Source organism: Tursiops truncatus, chromosome 8 (assembly GCF_011762595.2).
Source record: "Tursiops truncatus isolate mTurTru1 chromosome 8, mTurTru1.mat.Y, whole genome shotgun sequence".
NCBI classification, from domain to species: Eukaryota; Metazoa; Chordata; class Mammalia; order Artiodactyla; family Delphinidae; genus Tursiops; species Tursiops truncatus.
Genome location: NC_047041.1, coordinates 53594993 through 53615889, shown reverse-complemented (window position 1 = coordinate 53615889; position 20897 = coordinate 53594993). Strand labels below are relative to the sequence as shown.

General features: G+C 39.8%; 2 protein-coding genes across 6 annotated transcripts in view; one reads left to right on the top strand and one right to left on the bottom strand.

The window, feature by feature from the left end:
- Positions 1-14188, top strand: part of AAMDC (adipogenesis associated Mth938 domain containing) — a 33400-nt gene extending 19212 nt beyond the window's left edge. For both annotated transcript variants that reach the window (XM_073808401.1, XM_019948671.2), the window contains exons 3-4: positions 12100-12195; positions 14014-14188. In XM_073808401.1, coding sequence (XP_073664502.1) covers positions 12100-12195; positions 14014-14154 — 237 coding nt within the window. In that variant the 3' untranslated portion in view covers positions 14155-14188. The remainder of the gene's footprint in view (positions 1-12099; positions 12196-14013) is intronic.
- Positions 1-20897, bottom strand: part of INTS4 (integrator complex subunit 4) — a 133317-nt gene that overhangs the window by 2218 nt on the left and 110202 nt on the right. For 2 of the 4 annotated variants that reach the window (XM_019948670.3, XM_033862195.2), the window contains one exon: positions 12599-20575. In XM_019948670.3, the coding sequence (XP_019804229.1) occupies positions 20397-20575 (179 nt within the window). In that variant the 3' untranslated portion in view covers positions 12599-20396. The remainder of the gene's footprint in view (positions 1-12598; positions 20576-20897) is intronic. The other 2 variants (XM_033862194.2, XM_073808388.1) reach the window with 2 other exon arrangements.

Genomic DNA, 20897 nt, shown 5'->3' with positions numbered 1-20897 from the left:
CAGATATTTTAGCATTTCTTTCCTAAGAACATAAACATTCTCCTACATAGCCACAATATCATTCTCACAAATAAGGATATGATCCTTGATACAATATTACTATTTAGTATACAGCCTATCTTCCAATTTCCCCCCAAATGCCCTCTATAACTATTGCCGATTTTGTGGGTTTATTTTTATATATAATACAGGCAGTAGGTGTAAAGCATAACATAATTCTCAGAGTCTTGTCCATTTGATCAGACTAAAGGTTCTAGTACTTAGGACGCAAAAGGAAAGATAGATGAGCTGAGCTGTCCCTAACCCTTTCTGCTTTTGTGTGTGTTTGTTTTTGCTTGTGTTTTCCCATTTACCTTCTAAACGTGGTTGACCTGAAAAGCCTATTGAACCTCTCCTGCCCCTTTTTCTATTTTGAAATATTTTGAACCTATATAACAAATTGGAAAAAAATAATAAACACTTGTATACCATCAGCCTAGATTTACCAGTTTTTAATATTCTGGCACATTTACTTTATTTATCTTTCGGTGGCTTTCTCTCTCTCTCTCTCTGAATAACTATATTTGCTGAATCATTTGGAAGTAAGTACTGACATCATGATACTTAACTCTAAATACTTCAGCCTGTATCTAATAAAACAAAGGCATTCTGCCTTACATAATCATAATGTTACACTCAAGAAATCCAACATTTATATAATATTAAATAGCATCAACTCCATAGTCAAATTATAACAATTGTTCCAATAAAATAATATCTTTTATAGCTGGCTTTCCTTTCCAACCCAAGATCCAGTCAGGTGTCATGCATTGCATTTTGTTGTCGTGTTTCTTTACTCTATCAATAGATAGATTTATTGATTGAAGTACAATTGACCTACAATACTATGCAAGTTTCAGGTGCACAACATAATGATTTGATATTTCTATACATTACAAAATGATTACCACAATAAGTCTAGTTACCATCTGCCATCATACAAAATATTTACACTGTTATTGACTATATTCCCCATGCTGCACATTTCATCCCTGTGACTCATTTCTTTTGTAACGGTTAAGTTTGTACCTCTTAATCTCCCTCACCTATTTCACGCATCTCCCCCACCACCTCCCCTCTGGCAACCACCTGTTTATTCTCTGTTTATGAGTCTAATTTCTGTTTTGTTTTACTTGTTTATTTGTTTTGTTTTTTAGATTTCACATATAAGTGAAATCATACAGTATTTGTCTTCCTCTGTCCGACTTATATCACTTAGCTTAATACCCTCTAAGTACATCCTTGTTGTCGCAAATGGCAAGATTTCATTCTTTTAGTGTTTTCATTTTCTTTGCAAAAATACACAAGTGGAATTGCTGGATTGTCTGGTACTTCTATTTTTAATATTTTGAGGGACCTCCGTACTGTTTTCCATAGTGGCTGCACCAATTTACATTCCCACCAACAGTGCACAAGGGTTCCGTTTTCTCCACATCCTCGACAACACTTGCTATTTGCTATCTTTTTGATAACAGCCATTCTGACAGATCTGAGGTGATATTGCACTGTGGTTTTTATTTCTATTTCCCTGATGTAGCTACATCAAACTAAAAAGCTTTTGCACAATGAAGGAAACTAACAACAAAATCAAAAGGCTTTGGAAGAAAATATTTGCAAACAATGTATCTAATAAGGGGTTAATATATAAAATATACAAAGAACTCATACAACTCAACACCAACAAACAAATAACCCAATTAATAATTGGACAGAGGTCCTGAATATACATCTTTCCAAAGAAGACGTACATATATCCAACAGACACATGAAAAGATGCTAATAGCTTTCCTCCAAGAAAACACAATAAGATTTCCGTAACATTGACACGTTATGGAAAGCCTCTTAAAGAGGAACAGAATCAGACACTCACTAAGGGTAGAGAGCCTTAGTGGTTTGCCGGGAGGGATTGCAAGAAGCAGAGAGGGAGCTGGTGGCAGGGTGAGGATGCCTCAATAACAGGCTGATGCTTCAAACACAGACCTATGCGCAAGGCTGTAAGTAATCACCCACCAAGGCCTGGATCCACAGGCTGTTGCAGTTATCTTTCATGACTCTGTATGTGACACCCTGGGCCTGCAGTAAAGCACGCAACAGCCAATTGAGTTCCACTGCTCCAGCAACTCTGATGGGCTCCTGCTGTCTGCAGTCTCTGAATCTTCAGAGGATTATGGTTTTGCACTCTTTTATGACCTTTCACTTCATTGAGCAGTGGCCTTGTTTCCTTATACTAGAATGTGAGCTCTTACAGCCTGGGGATCACAGTGCTCCTCAAAGTAGATGCTATTCTTTGGGGGTTTTCTTAATAAATTTATTTATTTTTGGCTGTGTTGGGTCTTCGCTGCTGTGCGCGGGCTTTCTCTAGTTGCGGGGAGCGGGGGCTACTCTTCATTGCAGTGCGTGGGCTTCTCATCGCGGTGGCTTCTCATTGCAGAGCACGGGCTCTAGGCGCATGGGCTTCAGTAGTTGAGGTATGAGGGCTCAGTAGTTGTGGCTCATGGGCTCTAGAGTGCAGGCTCAGTAGTTGTGGCACACGGGCTTAGTTGCTCCACGGCATGTGGGATCTTCCCAGACCAGGGATCGAACTCGTGTCCCCTGCATTGGCAGGCAGATTCTCAACCACTGCGCCAGCAGGGAAGCCCCTATTCTTTGTTAAATGAAGGAATCATTCAGTATTTCAGATAAATGCATTTACTTAAGGCAGGTGAAGCTCTCCAGCCCTGATTTGTAATTCTGTTAAATATTTACCTTGGTCGTTGTACCAGAAAAAAAAAAAGTTAGTTCTTCATACCATAGCTGTTCAGCTCAGGGTGGTTCTAGGATTGATCACAGAGCTGTAGAACTAAAAAAGCATCTAATCCAATCGTTTTATCGATGCATTCTTTAAGAACCAATTATTGTAATCAAATGAAAAAATATCCCCATTTTTGTTTTGCCTTTTAAAAATGTGTAAACCTAGGGACTTCCCTGGTGGTCCAGTGGTTAAGAATCTGCCTTCCAATGCAGGGGATGCAGGTTCAAACCCTCGTCGGGGAACTAAGATCCCACATGCCACAGGGCAACTAAGCCTGCACGTGCCACGACTACTGACCCCTCACACCATAACTAGAGAGCCCACACACTGCAACCACTGAGCCCACGCACTCTGGAGCCTGCGCGCCACAATGAAAGATCCCGCATGCCACAACGAAGATCCTGCATGCCGCAACTAAGACCTGATGCAGCCAAATAAACAAATATATATATTTTTAAATATATAAACCTAAATTACTTTAGAGATAAAGAATCTAATCTCCCCCCTATCTCTTCTGATCTTTGTGGAGAATAGGGAAAGCTGGAGGCAGAGATACTGTTCAGAGCCACCTGGCCACTAGCTCTGCATCCCCTCCCACGATGAGGAAGTCCCGTTGCTGCTGATCAGTTTGGTTCACTCTTTGACGTGCAGGTGTTCTAATTTAGAACACTCTGATATTCCCTTAAGTGTAAGCTCATATAGTCTTAGTGTAAATTCCTTAAGAAGATGCTGATGAAGTTAAGTCAGAACATAAAAAGGTGTTAGTGTGAGAGACTGGCTATGTTATCAGCTCTGGAACACTCACTGAGTGAAGAGTGTCAGCAGTAGTTGTACACCCCACAGGGAATCAAGAGACATGGAGAAAGCCAGAAAAGATGGGCTGCATCTGTTCCTGCTTTGTGTAGCCACCTGGCTTCTGCTAAACTTTGTTTCCTTGGCTAAATAAATCAGGAAGTAGTGAGTAGGTATGTGTGCCTATATGTGGTCTCTTCCTGCTAATCTATAACCTGCCAATACTACAGGGTTATTTTTTAAGCTGTTTATTTTGAAATAATTTCAGACTTACAGAAAAGTTACAGGAATATTAGAATTCTCATTTTTACCCAGACCCAAATGTTAAGATTATCATATTTTCTTTATCATCCTCTTCTCCAATAGACTTTTTTCTGAACTGCTGTATTCTATCCCTTTGCTCCTAAATGCCTGTGTGTATTTCCCCCAAAAACAAGGACATTCTCTTACAACAGTGATGAAAATCAGGAAATTAACATTGATACAATACTATTATCTAATAAACAGACCTTATTAATATTTTGCCAATTGACCTAATACACGTTACATTTATTTGTCATATTAATGGAATCATACAGTATATAGTCTTTTGAGACTTGCTTTTTTCACTCAGCATAATACATTTTAGATTCATCCATATTGTCATAGGTATCAATAATTTGTTCCTTTTTTATTAGTGAATAGTATTCCATTGTTGGATTATAACACAATTTGTTAATGAACATTTGGGTTGTTTCCAGTTTGGTTTACTACACGTAAAGCTGCTACAGATGACTGTAGTTAGTAATGCTATACGATATATATGAAAGTTGTTAAGAGACTAAATCCTAAGAGTTCTCATCACAAGAGAAAAATGATTTTTTCTTTTTTTGTATCTGTGTGAGATGATGGATGTTAACTAAACTTATTGTGGGAATCATTTCATGATATACATAAGTCATATGCTGTACACCTTGAACTTATACAGTGCTGTATGTCAACTATATCTCAATAAAACTGGAAAAAAAAATCTAGAGTAGGATATGCTGCTTCTAAGTTTAGGAAATAAGAGTTAACAACGCCTCCTCCCACCCCCAATAGAAAGCTGCTATGAACGTTCATGTACAGGTTTTTGTGTGAATGTGAGTTTTCATTTCTCTAGGATAAATACCCAGGTATGTGATTGCTGAATTGCGTAAGTACATATTTAAGAAAATGCCAAACTGTTTTCCTGCTAGAACATGAAGAAAGTGATATGCAGTAAGACTGGTGAGGCAGCTGGGAACTTACAGACCATGTTAAGGAGTTTGGCAGTTATTTTAAGGGCAATGAGAAGCCATTGAGTGCTGTTAAGCAGAGGAGTGACTTGAGTGGATTTGTGTTTTGCAAAGATTCCTCTAGCTACAATTTGAAGAATGGTTAATTGGAAAGGGCTAAAGTGGTTTTATGGAGACCAGTTAGAAAGTTACTGCAACAGGCTAAATAAGAAGTAATGACAGCTTAGACCAGGGTAGTGGCAGTGGAGATGGAGAGGAATGGACAGGTCCAAGAGATAATAAGGAAGTAAATTATTATGTCCAATCTTTTGGGGAAAATGTTTAACATTTCAACATTATACTTAATGTTTAGCTAGCTGTAGGTTTTACTTAGATGTCCTCTACCTAAGGAAGGTTCCCTTCTAGTTTAGTTTATTTTTAAAATATTAATAATAATTATTATTTATTTTTATTGAAGTATAATTGACCTACAACACTATGTTAGTTCCAGGTGCACAACATAATGATTTCATGTTTCTATACATTACAAAATGATCACCATGGTAAGTCTAGTTACCATCTGTTACCATACACTATTATTGACTATATCCCCCATGCTGCATATTTCATCCCTGTGACTCATTTGTTTTTTGCTTTTTAATTTATTTATTTATTTATTTTTGGCTGCATTGGGTCTTTGTTGCTGTGCACGGGCTTTCTCTACTTACTGCGAGCAGGGGCTAGTCTTCGTTGAGGTGTGTGGGCTTCTCATTGTGGTGGCTTCTCTTGTTGCGGAGCTTGGGCTCTAGGCACACAGGCTTCAGTAGTTGTGGCACACAGGCTCAGCAGTTGTGGCTCGTGGGCTTTAGAGTGCAGGCTCAATAGTTGTGGTGCACAGGCTTAGTTGCTCTGCGGCATGCGGGATCTTCCTAGACCAGGGCTCGAACCCATATCCCCTGCATTGGCAGGCGTATTCTTAACCACTGTGCCACCAGGGAAGCCCGACTCATTTATTTTGTAACTGTAAGTTTGTACCTCTTAATGTCCCTCACCTATTTCACTCATCTCCCCCACCACCTCCCCTCTGGCAACTATGTGTTTATTCTTTGTATCTATGCGTCTATTTCTGTTTTGTTTTTTAGATTCCACATATAAATGAAATCATACAGTATTTATCTTTCTCTGACTTACTTCACTTAGGATAATACCCTCTAGGTCCATCCATATTGTCACAAATGGCATTATTTATTTCTTATGGCTGAGCAATATTCCATTGTATATATGAACCACATTTTTAAAAAATTTTGTTTATTATTTATTTTTGGCTGCATTGGGTCTTCGTTGCTGCGCGTGGGCTTTCTCTAGTTGCAGCGAGCAGGGGCTACTCTTTGTTGCAGTGTGCGGACTTCTCATTGCAGTGGCTTCTCTTGTTGCGGAGCACAGGCTCTAGGCACACAGGCTTCAGTAGTTGTGGCACGTGGGCTCAGTAGTTGTGGCTCGTGGGCTCTAGAGTACAGGCTCAGTAGTTGTGGCACACGGGCTTAGTTGCTCCATAGCATGTGGGATCTTCCTGGACCAGACCTTGAACCCGTGTCCCCTGCATTGGCAGATGGATTCTTAATCACTGCGCCATCAGGGAAGCCCTGAACTTTTTAAATTAAATTTTATTGGAGTATAGTTGCTTTACAATGTTGTGTGAGTTTCTTGCTCTACAACAAAGTGAATCAGTCATACATATATATATATCTCCACTCTTTTTTGGATTTCCTTTCCATTTAGGTCACCACAAAGCACTGAGTAGAGTTCCCTTTGCTATACAGTAGGTTCTCATTAGCTAGCTATTTTATACATAGTAGTGTATATATGTCAGTCCCAATCTCCCAATTCATCCCACCCTTCTTCCCCCCTTGGCAACCGTAAGTTTGTTCTCTACATCTGTGACTCTATTTCTGCTTTGCAAATAAGTTCATCTCCACCGTTTTTCTAATTTCCACATATAAGCGATACTATACTATATTTGTTTTTCTCTTTTTGACTTACTTCACTCTGTATGACAGTCTTTAGGTCCATCCACGTCTCTGCAAATGGCACTATTTTGTTACTTTTTATGGCTAAGTAATATTCCATTGTGTATATGTACCACATCTTCTTTATCCATTCCTCTGTTGATGGACATTTAGGTTGCTTCCATGCCCTGGCTATGGTAAATACCGCGGCAGTGAACATCGGGGTGCATGCATCCTTTTGAATTATGGTTTTCTCCAGATATATGCCTAGGAGTGGGATTGCTGGGTCATATGGTAGCTCTATTTTTAGTTTTTTAAGGAACCTCCATACTGTTCTCCATAGGGGCAGTACCAATTTACATTCCCACCAGCAGTGTACAAGGGTCCCCTTTTCTCCACACCCTCTCCAGCATTTTTTGTTTGTAGAACTTTTTTTTTTTTTTTTTCGGTACGCGGGCCTCTCACTGTTGTGGCCTCTCCCGTTGCAGAGCACAGGCTCCGGACATGCAGGCTCAGCGGCCATGGTTCACAGGCCCAGCCGCCCCACGGCATGTGGGATCCTCCCGGACTGGGGAACGAACCCGTGTCCCCTGCATTGGCAGGCAGACTCTCAACCACTGCACCACCAGGGAAGCCCTGTTCGTAGAATTTTTGATGATGGCCATTCTGACCGGTGTGAGGTGACACCTCATTGTGGTCTTGATTTGCATTTCTCTAATAATTAGTGATGTTGAGCATTTTTCATGTGTCTGTAGGCCATCTGTATGTCTTCTTTGGAGAAATGTCTATTTAGGTCTTCACCCATTTCTTGATTGGATTGGTTTTTTTCTATATTGAGCTGCATGAGCTGTTTGTATATTTTGGAGATTAATCCCTTGTCAGTTGCTTCATTTGCAAATATTTTCTTCGATTCTGAGGACTGTCTTTTCATTTTGTTTATGGTTTCCTTTGCTGCACAAAAGCTTTAAGTTTAATTAGATCCCATTTGTTTATTTTTGTTTTTATTTTCATTACTCTAGGAGGTGAATCAAAAAAGATCTTGCTGTTATTTATGTCAAAGAGTGGTGTGCCTATGTTTTCCTCTGAGGGTTTTTATAGTGTCCGGTCCTTAATCCATTTTGAGTTTATTTTTGTGTATGATGCTAGGGAGTGTTCTAATTTCATTTTTTTACATGTAGCTGTCCAGTTTTCCCAGCACCACTTATTGAAGCGACTATCTTTTTTCCATTGTATATTCTTGCCTCCTTTGTCATAGATTAGGTGGCCATAAGTGCGTGTACCACATCTTCTTTATCCATTCATCTCTCGATGGACATTTAGGTTGCTTCCATATCTTGGCTATTCTAGTTTAGTTTTCTGAGAGTTTTCTTTTTTTTAATCATAAATACATGGTGAACTTCATTAAATGCTTTTTCTGCATCATTTGACACAACTGTGTAATTTTTCTTCTTTACTTTGTGGTGAACTACATTGATTTTTAAAATATTGAACCAACCTTGGATTTGCTAATGTTTTGTTGAGGATTTTCATTAAATGTTTAAAATAGAATTCACCACTGAAATCATATGTGTCTAGAATTTTTTCTGTGGAAGGGTTTTAAATTATAAATTCAATTTCTAACATCTATAGGACTATTCAGATTTTCTGCTTCTTGTGTTTTAATAAGTTGTGTCTTTCAAAAAAATCTGTCCATTTCTTCTAAGTTGTCACATTTATTAGTGTAAATTTATTCCCAATTTTTAAAATTATTCTTCTGCTATCTGTATGATCTATAGTAATGTCCCCTTCATTCCTGGTATTTATGAATTGTGTCTTCTCTTTTTTTCCTGATCAGTCTTACAATGGTTTCAATTTTATTAATCTTTTGAAAGAACCAACTTTTGGCCTTGTTGATTTTTCTGTCATTTGTTTCCCATTTCATTGATTTACATACATATATTCATTATTATCTGTCTTCTGCTTGCTTTGAATATGATTTGCTTCTCTTCTAGCTTTTTAAGGTGGGGGCTTACCCCATTGATTTTAGACAATTATTTTTCTATTATAAGTATTTAAAGTGATAAATTTGCCTATAAGCATTATATAGCTGTATTCCACAAATTTTCATGTATTTTTCCTTTACCCTTTAGTTCAAAATACTTTGTTGCTCAATTTCCAATTATTTATGGCTTTTCTAAATATCTTATTGTTATCAACAAATCTATTTTGTCAGATATCATATTCTCTGTTATTTCATTTCTTTGAAATTTACTGAGACTTATGTCAGCATAAGGTCTTAGTGACTGTTCCATGTACACTTGAAAAAACAATGTGTATTCTGCAGTTGTTGGGTGTAGTAACCTATAAATGTCTATTAGGTCAAATTAACTGACAGTGTTGCTAAAAGCTCCCATTTCCTTAATTAGACTCTTTGTTTATGTGTTTTATCATTTACTGAGAGAAGGTTGTTAAAATTTCCAACCATAGAGCTGGATGGACCTAGAGTATGTCATGCAGAGTGAAGTAAGTCAGAAAGAGGAAAACAAATACCGTATGCTAACACATATATATGGAATCTAAAAAAACAAAAAAATGGTTCTGAAGAACCTGGGGCAGGACAGGAATAAAGACGCAGACATAGAGAATGGACTTGAGGACGTGGGGAGTGGGAAGGGTAAGCTGGGATGAAGTGAGAGAGTGGCATGGACATATATACACTACCAAATGTGAAACAGATAGCTAGTGGGAAGCAGCCGCATAGCACAGGGAGATGAGCTCGGTGCTTTGTGACCACCTAGATGGGTGGGATAGGAAGGGTGGGAGGCAGATGCAAGAGGGAGGAGATATGGGGATACATGTATATGTATAGCTGATTCACTTTGTTATAAAGCAGAAACTAACACACCATTGTAAAGCAATTATACTCCAATAAAGATGTTAAAAAAAATCCAACTATAGTGGTTTTGTCTCTTTTCTTAGTTCTGTTATTTTTTTTTTTTAATATTTATTTATTTATTTATGGCTGTGTTGGGTCTTAGCTGCAACATGCAGGATCTTTCCTTGCAGTGTGTGGGCTTCTCTCTAGTTGTGGCATGTGGGCTCCTCTCTAGTTGTGGCTCCAGAGTGCATGGGCTCTGTAGTTGTGGCACAGGGGCTCTTTAGTTGTGGTACACGGGCTCAGTAGTTGTGGCACGTGGGCTTATTTGCCCTGCCGCATGTGGGATCTTAGTTTCCAGACCAGGGATCAAACCTGCATCCTCTGTATTGGAAGGCATTTTCTTAGCGGCTGGACCACCAGGGAAGTCCCAGATATGTTATTTTTGTTTTCATATATTTTGTAGCTCTTTCACTAAGAGTGTACAGATTTGGGTTGTTATGTTTTTCTTAATGAATTGGTCCTTTAAGTATCATGAGATGAAACTCTTTATCTGTCGTAATACTTCCTATCTTGATATTAATATAACCACACCAGCTTTCTTAGTGTTTGCATTTTATATCTTTCTTTATCCTTTTACTTTCAACTTATGCCTTTATATTTCAAGTATATACCTTGTAAGTAGTGTTTAGTTGGGTCTTGCTTTTTAACTCAGTCTTTGCCTTTCATTAAACTATTTAGTCCACTTAAAGTTAATTACTGCTACAGTTATGTTTAAGTGTTAACATACTGCTATTTGTTTTCTGTTTGTCCTCATGTTTTTTATTCCTGCCTTTTTAGGGGGGTTAATCAAGTATTTTTTAATACTTCAGTCTGTCTCCTTTATTGTTTTTTTAGCTCATGTGTGTGTGTGGGTGACAGGCAATTGCCTTAGGGAAGATTCAGGTTACACCTAAAGTAACAATTATTGTGTGCCTACAGTGGGCCGGGCACTGGGCTTAAGCACAACTCTGTGGTCATTAGGGCTAGTTCTTTCAAGTTTCAACGTTGCTCCCTAGGTTACAGTATTCTAATAAAGTGCATTAAACAAAGGTTAACATGTTTCTGTTCAAATCCCAACTGTGCTACTTAGTAATTGTGTCATCTTGGCTAATGTGTATTTTGTGAGCTTCAGTTTCTTTATCTATAAAACAAGGAGAATGGATGCTTTTGTGCTACTATTAATGCAGATCACATGGAATAATTTCTATAGCTGTATTATGAAAATTGCAACTGTAAACATGTAAGATATTATTATTCCAGGATTTAATAAAAATACTCATATTTGTTCTTCTACCTTTTATAACAAATTTCAATCCTATCTTCTCTAAACCATCAGCTTTTTAGACTGAAAAACCCTTCTTTCTTTGGTACATTTGTTGTTGTCTTGGTATATTCAGCAGCTCTTTCCCTAAACCATGTCTAACGATGATTAGAATGTACCCCTTCTACAACCACTGCATCAAGGCATACTCCTAGTCATACTTCAAGATGCAATTAAAACAGCTTGTCTTCCATGACAATTTTCCACTCTTATTCACTCCCCAGTAGTTGGGCTGGTATTTACCAAACTCTAACTCCTGTATCCCCTTTGCTGATGTGGAAGCAGTTTCAGAAGCCACCATCCTTTAACGTTGGATTAATGTTCATTAAACACCTTACCTTAAATATCCCTGGGAGAATCTGGGAAGACTTTACAGTGATAGGTTTTAAAGCATCAAAGTTTTCCTGGAGTTAAGTGGGAAAGGGGCTCAGAAAAAGGAAACGGTATGGAGCTTTCCAAGTTTTGGCATGGTGTGCAGGTGCTTTCTTCTCCCACGTCATCTCTTTCCACTCACTTGCCACTTACACTTCAGTCATATGGAACTAATTGTAGTTCACTAGGTTGCTCTTTCCTCTGAGCCTTAGTTCATGCTATTCCCTGTATTTGGTATGCCTTGTTCCCCTGATTTCCTTTAACCTGGCTAATTCCTGTTTGCCCTTTAGGTCTCAGCTTAAATGTCACGTCCTCTGGGGTGTCTTCCCTGACCCCCTGCCCTGACTCCCCAGGTCTGAATTAGGTGCCCTTTCTGTATGTTCTCACTACACCCTGAACATTACTTCTTTGTAGCACTTGTAAAACTACTGAAATTTCTTTGTAGTCTTCTATATTTTTCACTAGACTTAGAGCTCCATAAGGGCAGTACTGTATCTTCTGCTATTCCCAGGGCCCTAGTGAGGCTTGGCCTAGAGTAAACCTCAGTAAACATTTGTTCGGTGAATGAATGACTCTAACAGGAATGCTGACCGCAAAGAAAGATGAAAAGAGCAGGTAGCTGGTATACTTTCTCTTTCCATGTCCAGCATTCTCCTGGTGTGCAGCCTGCAGATGTGGAGGAAGTTGTCGAGAAGGGTGTGCAGATCCTTGTCATTGGCCGAGGGATGAGTGAGGCCTTGAAGGTAGGTATTGGTGAGCACAGCATTCCTGAGGACTTCTGGTAATCTCCTGGATCTTTACCTTAGAGATATGTCCTTCTTGGAAGTTCATCTCTATATATCATGCACCCTCATTTTGCTGAGCCAGGGGATGGCCCAGGATAAAATAATGGCTGCGCACTATTCTTCCTCATCAGGGTTGGACTCTCCAGTCTCTAATCATAGGCCTGTGCTGTTTCAACTATTTTTCAGAAATTCCTCAATCCTGGAATTTCTCTTAAGCTCTACAGCTATCAATATTTGGCTCTTTAGATTTTTACAGTACTTTCCATTTTTACAGTACTTTTAATTTTTCTTTTCTTGGGCACATTCAAGTTAAGCCTTTTTCCCCTTTCAGAAAAAGAAAGTTTATTTTTATTGTACTTACAGAAATAGTACATGCTTGTTGTAAAAGAGTCAATGCGGAAATGTAGAATTAAAAAGGTGAAAGATTTCCCCTTCCCAGTCGTAACTGCTCCAATGCTCTCTCTATGCATCTGCAAATATATACACACTTACACATACTGATATACATGTTTTTACATAAATAGGATCGCTCTATGCATATTGTTCTGTAACTTTTTATTCACTTACATTATTGCATTATGGACAGCCTTTCACATAAGTTTATAGAGATCTACCTCATTCTGTCCTTTATATAGATGTCGTAAAATCCAGTTCCCTACCAATGGAGGTGCCCTTTAGTTATATTTTTTAGTTTAACCTAGTTTTTTCCTCCATTAAAATGATCCCTATCTGTAAGACTACTGTTATTATAAAATTGTTCAAACATATAAAAAAGTAATGTAGGACATTTTAAAAAACATTTCACTCAGAGCTCCTTCTGACAAGGCAGAGTCTAATTAAAATCTATTTAAAATAATATTGAAGGCAAGCCAGAGTTGAGAAAATATCCAATAGCTGCCACTCTTGAGAATCTTTTATATAAATTCGTTTACAAATATTTATTCAGCATCTTCTACGGGGCAGACACTATTCTAGGTACCAGGGACAACAAGCTAAACAAAGCAAACAAGGTTCATGGCCCTCATGGATAATAAAAATGTAGACAATTTCAGATCATAGTAAGTGCTGTGAAGAAAATGGTGACTTATGAGGGGCTGCTCCAAATGGGGTGATCAAGAAAGGCCTTTCTGAGAAGATGTTTGAGCTGCAGTGTACATACATTCATAAAATTTCATCCTGACACCAACCCTTTGATTTTAAGTATTATTGTCCCCGTTTTATAGGGGAGGAAATTGCAGTTGAAAGACTTTCAAAGGTCTCTTTGTTAGTACATAGCAAAGTTAGAATTTAGACTCAGGTTGGACTGACTCAAACATTTAACATTTATCTGGATTTGAATCAGTCGGGTTGGACTGAGTCAAACATTTAACGTTTTACATACTTTAGCTGAATTCATTCTCATACCAACCCTGTAAGCAGGTATTGTTATCCCTATTTACATACATGGAAACAAAGGCTCAGAGAATTTAATTCACTTACCCAAAGTCACAATGCTAGTAAGGACTTAAATTCAAGACTGACTCCAAAATCCATCCTCTTTCCAGTTTCCATATCACCTGAGCTGTCTGCACATGTTTCATGGTACTTCTGTTAACTTCTTAGAAGGCTTTTGACTCCTTGGGACTCACTGCCAAATTCTGGGCTGGTGACACGCTGGGTGATTGAGGAGTGATGGTTGTCACTGTCCAGTTCTGTAGAATATACTTGCCTCATACCAGGAAAAGAAACCCTGGGGGCCTTTCCCCCTGATTTACTCATCTTTTTCCTTCTTCCCAGGTACCCCCATCAACTGTGGAATACCTCAAGAAAAAAGGCATTGATGTGCGGGTCCTCCAGACAGAGAAGGCAGTGAAGGAGTATAATGCCTTGGTTACCCAAGGCATCAGGGTGGGAGGGGTCTTCCATTCCACCTGCTGATGGAGCCTTAAGAGAATAAATCACTAAGCAATGATGCCTGTGACTGTCACTCTTACCTCTGTCCACTCCATCCCCCCAAGCATTTTTGAACAGCTGCCCGTGCCAGGTCTTGTGCTAGGCTTTGGGATGCATGGATGACTTAGGGAAGGTCCTTGTCCTGGGGGGTGGGGGCTGAAAATCAGGGGAGGAGACAGAAGTTTACCAAAGTTTAATATTGTGGCAAATGTTAGGCCAGAAGTAAGCGAAAATAAAGGCAAAAATAAAGAAAGCCTTTTGACTTGAAGTTTGAAAGCCAAAGAAAAGTTTCAGTGCATTAAAATTACATTGCAGTTGATGCTTTGGAATGTTTAGTCATCAATTCAACCAATTTTTATTAAGTACCTTATATGCCAGGCACTGCTATAGGCTCCAGAGAAACAGCAATAAAAGTCTTGTGCTCATGAAGCTTATATTCTAGTGGGCAAAATAAACAAGTAAACAAATACATAATATAAGTAGAATGTTATGAAGAAAAATAAAGCAAGATAAGAAAAAGAGTGATAGGGGCTATTTCAGATATGTGGTCAGGGAAAGTGTCTTTGTGCAATGACATATGAGCAGAGCCCTGAATGAACTGAGGCAACACTTCAATAACAGTAAAAGGAGCTATGCCTTGATACTAGCGTTCTAGGCAGGCTGTTCTACTAACTAAACCTGAGCCTTGCCAGACAGTTCTCTCTGCCTCAGATTCCCTCACTATAAAATGATGGGGCTGGACTAAATGCCTTTTAATGGTCCCTACTGGCATGGATAGCCTTTGCTCTATTAAATACCAGGTGGCCTTTGTGAAGCCTTAGAATAGACTGACAGAATTATAATAGTAATCAGCATTACCTTATTTTTCATTTTTCCCCCTCTTTAAAGAGTTATGAGTATCAGCTTTGGTGTCAGATAGCCTTGACTTTGAACTGTGGCTTTCACGGCCACTCACTGGTTGGGCATTTATTTAATCTCTCAGAGTTTCACTGTTCTCATTTGTCAGATAGGGATCATATTAGTACCTGGAGTTATCATAGGTGTTAAGTTGGGTAATTCATAGAAAGTCTTGGCACATTGGCATGTAGTAAGGACTCAATAAACTGAAACCATTGTATCTTTCTCCTAATGGGGCTGCTGTGTAAAGCTAACTGGTTTCATTTTATGGTTCTTAATATATCAGCTTATAATTTCACAGATTCATAGAATGTTGGAGCCCAAAGGAATTATCTACTCTATTCTCTCATTTATTCAGTACTTCTCTTTTATATTCATTTACTGAGAGTCTCTTACTAATATTCTTATGACCAATTATTGCTGGATCCTAGGGGTACAGGAATGATATAGTTCTTGCCCTCAGGAGTTATGTGAGAGAGAAACAAATAAACAAGACAGTAATGATACAGTGTGCTAACATTATACTAGTTACAAGGTCCAGTGGTGGCACAAAGGGTGGACTAACTTATCCTACCAGAATGGGAGGAAAATTAGGGAAGACATCACTAAGGACATAACACAAGTCTTAAAGAACAAGAAGAGGTTCATTTATTCACCAAACATTTGGGAACTCTTTATTTATTAGGTATGGTGTCTATCTATCATGGTCATAACTAAATAAAATTGCTCCACCCCAGCCCCTGTTGAAGCCACAGCCCAGAAAGCTGATTTTTGCTCCACATGATCCTGTTGCCTGACTGGCCCCACTGGGCATCTGACCTCAGGACAGCCAATCCGTAGACTGAACAGCAACTTAAGATGTGGCCTGGCAAGAAAAGATGAGCTAAGCCCATTGGAATGGAAAGTGATCTAATTTCTAAGCTTACCCAGCAAGAAAGTGGCAAAGGCAGGATTAGAACCCAATGCTGTGTCCTGATCTCTTCCTATCACCTTAGGAGGCCCGTGGGAGAGAGATCCTCACAGACCTGAGACTCAGCCTAGAGGTCTGAGAAGGTCTTGCTCAGTGCCCTTTCTACAACCAGCCATTTGTCAGATGACAGGATGTTTCTAGACCTCAGTTCCCTCAGCTCATAAAGCCAGACACTTATATAGCTAGGAAGGATGTTTGATAAAATTTAGACTTTCTCTGGTTGATGCAATAAAAAAAATTTTTTTGTCAAATGTAAGATGAGACAGCTCCAGTGGGTGTTGAATTAGGTGTGGGTGTAATCAATGTTCCTAAGTGAGTTGTCTCTACATTAAACAGAACTTAGTACAAACTTCTTTGAGACAGAAGTACCTGACAGTGAGGTTATTAAACTTTGTATAGAACCTGCTGACAGCCCCTACTTCTGAATCTGTTCTGCATGGTCAGTGCTGGAAATTTGCAGAGCCTGGAGAGAAGCTCTTTTTCCATGACACTATACTTAGTCCCATGTCTTAATCATTAAAACCTTTGATTCAATTTGTAAGTTGCTTGCACAGCCCTCACTCTACCCACACTTAAATTTCTTCTAGCTTGAGCGGTTCCTAAGACGAGCAGTCTGCCAAGTGCTAGGTGTGTACTTTCTCCATAATTCTGTTTGCTGAGGTCAATCATGTCAAAGCCAAATATAAAGTCCTTTCAGAAACCTGACTCTCAGGGCTGGGTTTTGCAGGCATGTCATGGTACAGCTAACCTTGCTCTGGATTCACGGGCTCATTCCTTCTTTCCTTGCCTGCTATGTGCTGGGAGCTATGCTGGGGATACAACACAGACATTCTTACGGTCTAGCTATTCACAGACTGGTTGGAAGAAACAGACATGTAAATATGCAGTAACGATGCAGAAGTTTCAAACTGGCACAAATCTACCTGGAGACAGGTTTTGTTTGTCTCAGAGTAATTTTAACATTTACTTTATTTGGTTACCAAAATTTTTAATGTGGTTATTTTTCACATGAAAATGCAGGTTTCTGACTTCTCTGGAAGCATCAGAAAATCTGACATCACCAGGCCCATACCTATGAACAACTGAGTGGAGCTGAATAGCAACTGTCTTCTTCTGACAGAGAATGTGCTGATTCCTCAAGTCTCTGTTATCTTCTTCCGGGTCACTTGACACCCCCCCCCTTTTAAATTTGTACAAGGATTATTATTTTTCATAATTTTGAAAAATACATTCATGAAAATTACCTAGGATGCATTTATTAGATTGACAAAGCCACCTGACCCCTTTTTTTCCCCTGCCTACCTGCTTCAGGGGTTGGCATTTGTGAACCTGCAATAAATACCACGCTTGAAGAATGTATAGGAGGCTGTGCAATGCACCAAGCCCACAGGAGACACAGATAGGTTGCAGAATGAGGCTCAGTCCTGAAGAATGAAAAGCAAAGAACCATAGGAGACAATCTGAAGAGCACATTCCAGGGCTCAGCAAGTGCAAAGGTGTGAAGCAAGAGAGAGCATGGTAAGTATTGGGAATAACTACAGATAATCCTCTACAGCTGCAGAAGTAGAGCACGTTTGGGACACGGAGTATGAGGCTGGAGAGGACACAAGGGGCATAAAGAGCCTTCAAGGATAGGAGTTTAGACTTTATCCTGGGGCCAGAAGTGACCCACTTACAGGGGGTTAAAGCAGGGGAATGGTGTGATGAGATCCGGGTTTTAGAAAGATTACTCTGGTAGCTGTGTGAAGAGTAGACCGAAGGGGGCAAGGCAAGATTTGAAGCAGGCAGCTCATTAGGAAGCTAATCCCGTACCTTAGGAGTGATGATGAAGGCTGCATCAGGACAGAAACACTGAGTCAAGAAGAGAATTGAAACATTTAAGGAAGCAGAATCTAAAGGACTTGATGGCCGGTTTTATAGGAGGCGTAAGGATAGAGTTCAATGTGACACAGTTTCTGGCTTTGACGAGGTACATGGTTGGCCACTGAAAAGGCATAACAACAGATCCCTGTCATGAAAACCATATTAGACTGAGAAGCCTGGGTTCCAGACTTGCTTCTACTAACCCAGTCTCTCTGGGCTTGGACATTCGCTTATAAATGAGGGTGCCACACCAGAGCCATCTTTATGCTCCCTTCCAGGTCTTTGTCAGAAAAATCAAGATTCTCATAATTCACAGAGAATTCAGAGTAAAAGGAATTTAAAAGGTTAAGCCCAACTGCTCATATGATACTTGAATTCCTTTACAACAAACTTGTCAGGAGCTTGTTCAACCTCTGCTTGAACACATCCAGCATGGAAAACTCCTTATCTCCTAATGCAGCCCATTCAATTCTTAAAAACTCATCCTGATACTAAGGTAAATTTTGCCCCTTTGTGTTTTTCTCCACCTTTGGTGGGAAAAGTACTATTTTGGGTTTTAAGACCTAGGGATCAAATCCTGCCCTTGCCCCTTAGGAGAAAGACATTACCTCTAAGTCTCCGTTTCCCCAGCTGTAAAATGGGGAATGACCCAGAAGGATTTTTATAAAAGGAGTAGTGTTATCTGAAAAGGATTCAGCATATTCTTCCCTTGCAAGGCTTTCTATAGCTATGGCATCAAAGGCTCAGTTAGCAGCGATGAGTCTTGATGTTTTCATCTGTGCTTCAACTCAGTAATCATCATTAGGTGCTTTGTGTCAGGGCCATGGTATGGTTCAGCCTGGCTTTAAGCTTCATTTTATCTCCAAGGCAGGCAATTTTCTTTAGGGCATCTGTTGACACATGAGAGCCCACTGATGGCACATCACTGAGATGTACTAAACAGGCGAGCACACGAGAAAAGTAAATCCCACGGAGGTGATCTTCTTCCCTTAGTCCCTCTATAGCAGTTATAACCTCCCAGAGCCAGACTGCCTGGGTTCAAATCCCAGCTCTGTCATTTACTAGTTGTGTGTCCTAGGCCAACTAGGCAGCTCCAACACTGTAGTCATCAGAGATGTAGTTCACAATATTATTTCTTATAGTGGATCCCTCTTTCTCATAATCCTGGTTTCTTTAAGTTCTCTGAACTTCAACTGCCTTGTTTATAGAATAAATGTAACAGTACCTACTTCATAGGCTAGTTTTGAGGATTAAATGAGTTAATTCATGTAAATGGCTTACAACACTGCTGGGCACACATTAGGTATATTAAACCAAAAGTCAAACATGCTTGAATTCAAATTCCAGCTCTGCCTCTGAGTAATTTTATGCTCTTATTATTTTTATTAGCTTTCCAAGTACCAAATATGATCAAGACTGGCCACAGATTCAGATTTGCCAAGCATTATTTAATTAAACCCATTCAACAACACTTAAGGTATAATTACTTCTGTTTTACAGATGAAAAAACTGAGGCACAGAGAGAAAATTTGAAGGTTCTTTTCCATATGGTATAGCTCAGGCCTTTGGAATCATCTTGGATTTGAACGAGTAAAGGTGTTATTACAGTTTTCCTACCAGTGACTTAACCTCTTAGTCTCACTTGGCTGTTGCAAGGATAAAATGACAGGTAAAGAACATAGCACAGGCCTTCACGTGGTTCACATCTCTGGAGCCTTTACTGTTCTTAGACCCCTGCTGTACCTTCAGCTCACATGCAGCTCCAACGCTGGAGTCATCAGAGTGGTGGGAAATGACTTTGTTTCTTACACTAGGTCCCTCTTTCCCATAATCCTGGTTTCTTTTGTAAAATATGGCCCTTCTCTCATATTTTTGTTCTAAGGATAACGGCAGGCAAGATCAAGAATTTCCCTGAGGGATGAAAGTGATTCATTCTTCAGCTGTTCATTCAGTCCTTGGCCAGCTATTGCCTGAGTTAAGGAAGGAGACTCTCAGCAAGATAATGAAAGTCTAGGGCCCTTCAGGAACTGTCGGTGGTGAAAACGTACAGCTGTGAAAGCTGCTTTGGAGTTGGCCCTGGCAAACAGACTATTGCTTTAAGAAATAAGATTACGGCTCCAATACCTGGTTCTTTGGAAGGGGCTAGAAAATTGGATCTTTTTGTTTCACACCCGAAGAATGTAGGCCTGCGGTATAAATGTTGAACCTATAGCCACACAGATTTCTTTAAGGACCAGGAACTAGAACAGCTTGGTGTCTCAACTTTACTGGGGGCAAGGCTAGGGAGGTAGGGGGTGGGGGATGGGATAGACTTGAAGGTTTTTGTTTTCTTAATGCAAAATAATTTATCCAATGTTTGATACCAGATAAGACTATAAGGGTCACATGTTCTTCCTTATGCCTATATACCACGTCCAGGTGAAATGCTCCAGGCTTCTGGCTCACTCTGACCCCAAGAAGGGCCTTCTAGGCCACGGCTGTAAAGACTACTTGTGACTCAGCGCCTTGCGGGTTTGGGCATTATGTAAACTTTTACAGACTTGCTGAAGGGGATGGTGCCCTCGATGCTGGTTTCCACCTGGGATGACATCTCACCACCCTCAATCCAGGGGGATTTTGGAATGCGTGAACTGGAGTTGTAGGCCAGCAGCAGTCTCACTTCCACCTGGCACGGTTCTAGAAAAAAAAAAGACAAAAATCCCCTGATGGGGCAACGCCTAGGAACTGGGATGAAATGTCAAGTAAAAGCAACATCAAAGATAGAAGCAGTAGGGTTTCAAGAACATTTCTTCATCTGTCTGCATCCCTCCTTTCCCCCATCAGCATACAAAAACACTTTTCCAGCCTGGATATTGTGAGGCTGTTCCTAAGCCTGCAGATGTACTGCTGCTTCTCTGCCACTGCTACCTCGTCCTCCGGTCTCTTGGGCTCCCCGCAGCTCAGAGCCATGCTGCTGAAATGTTCAGAGAGCAAGCTAAAAAGGCCTCTTCCACAGAGG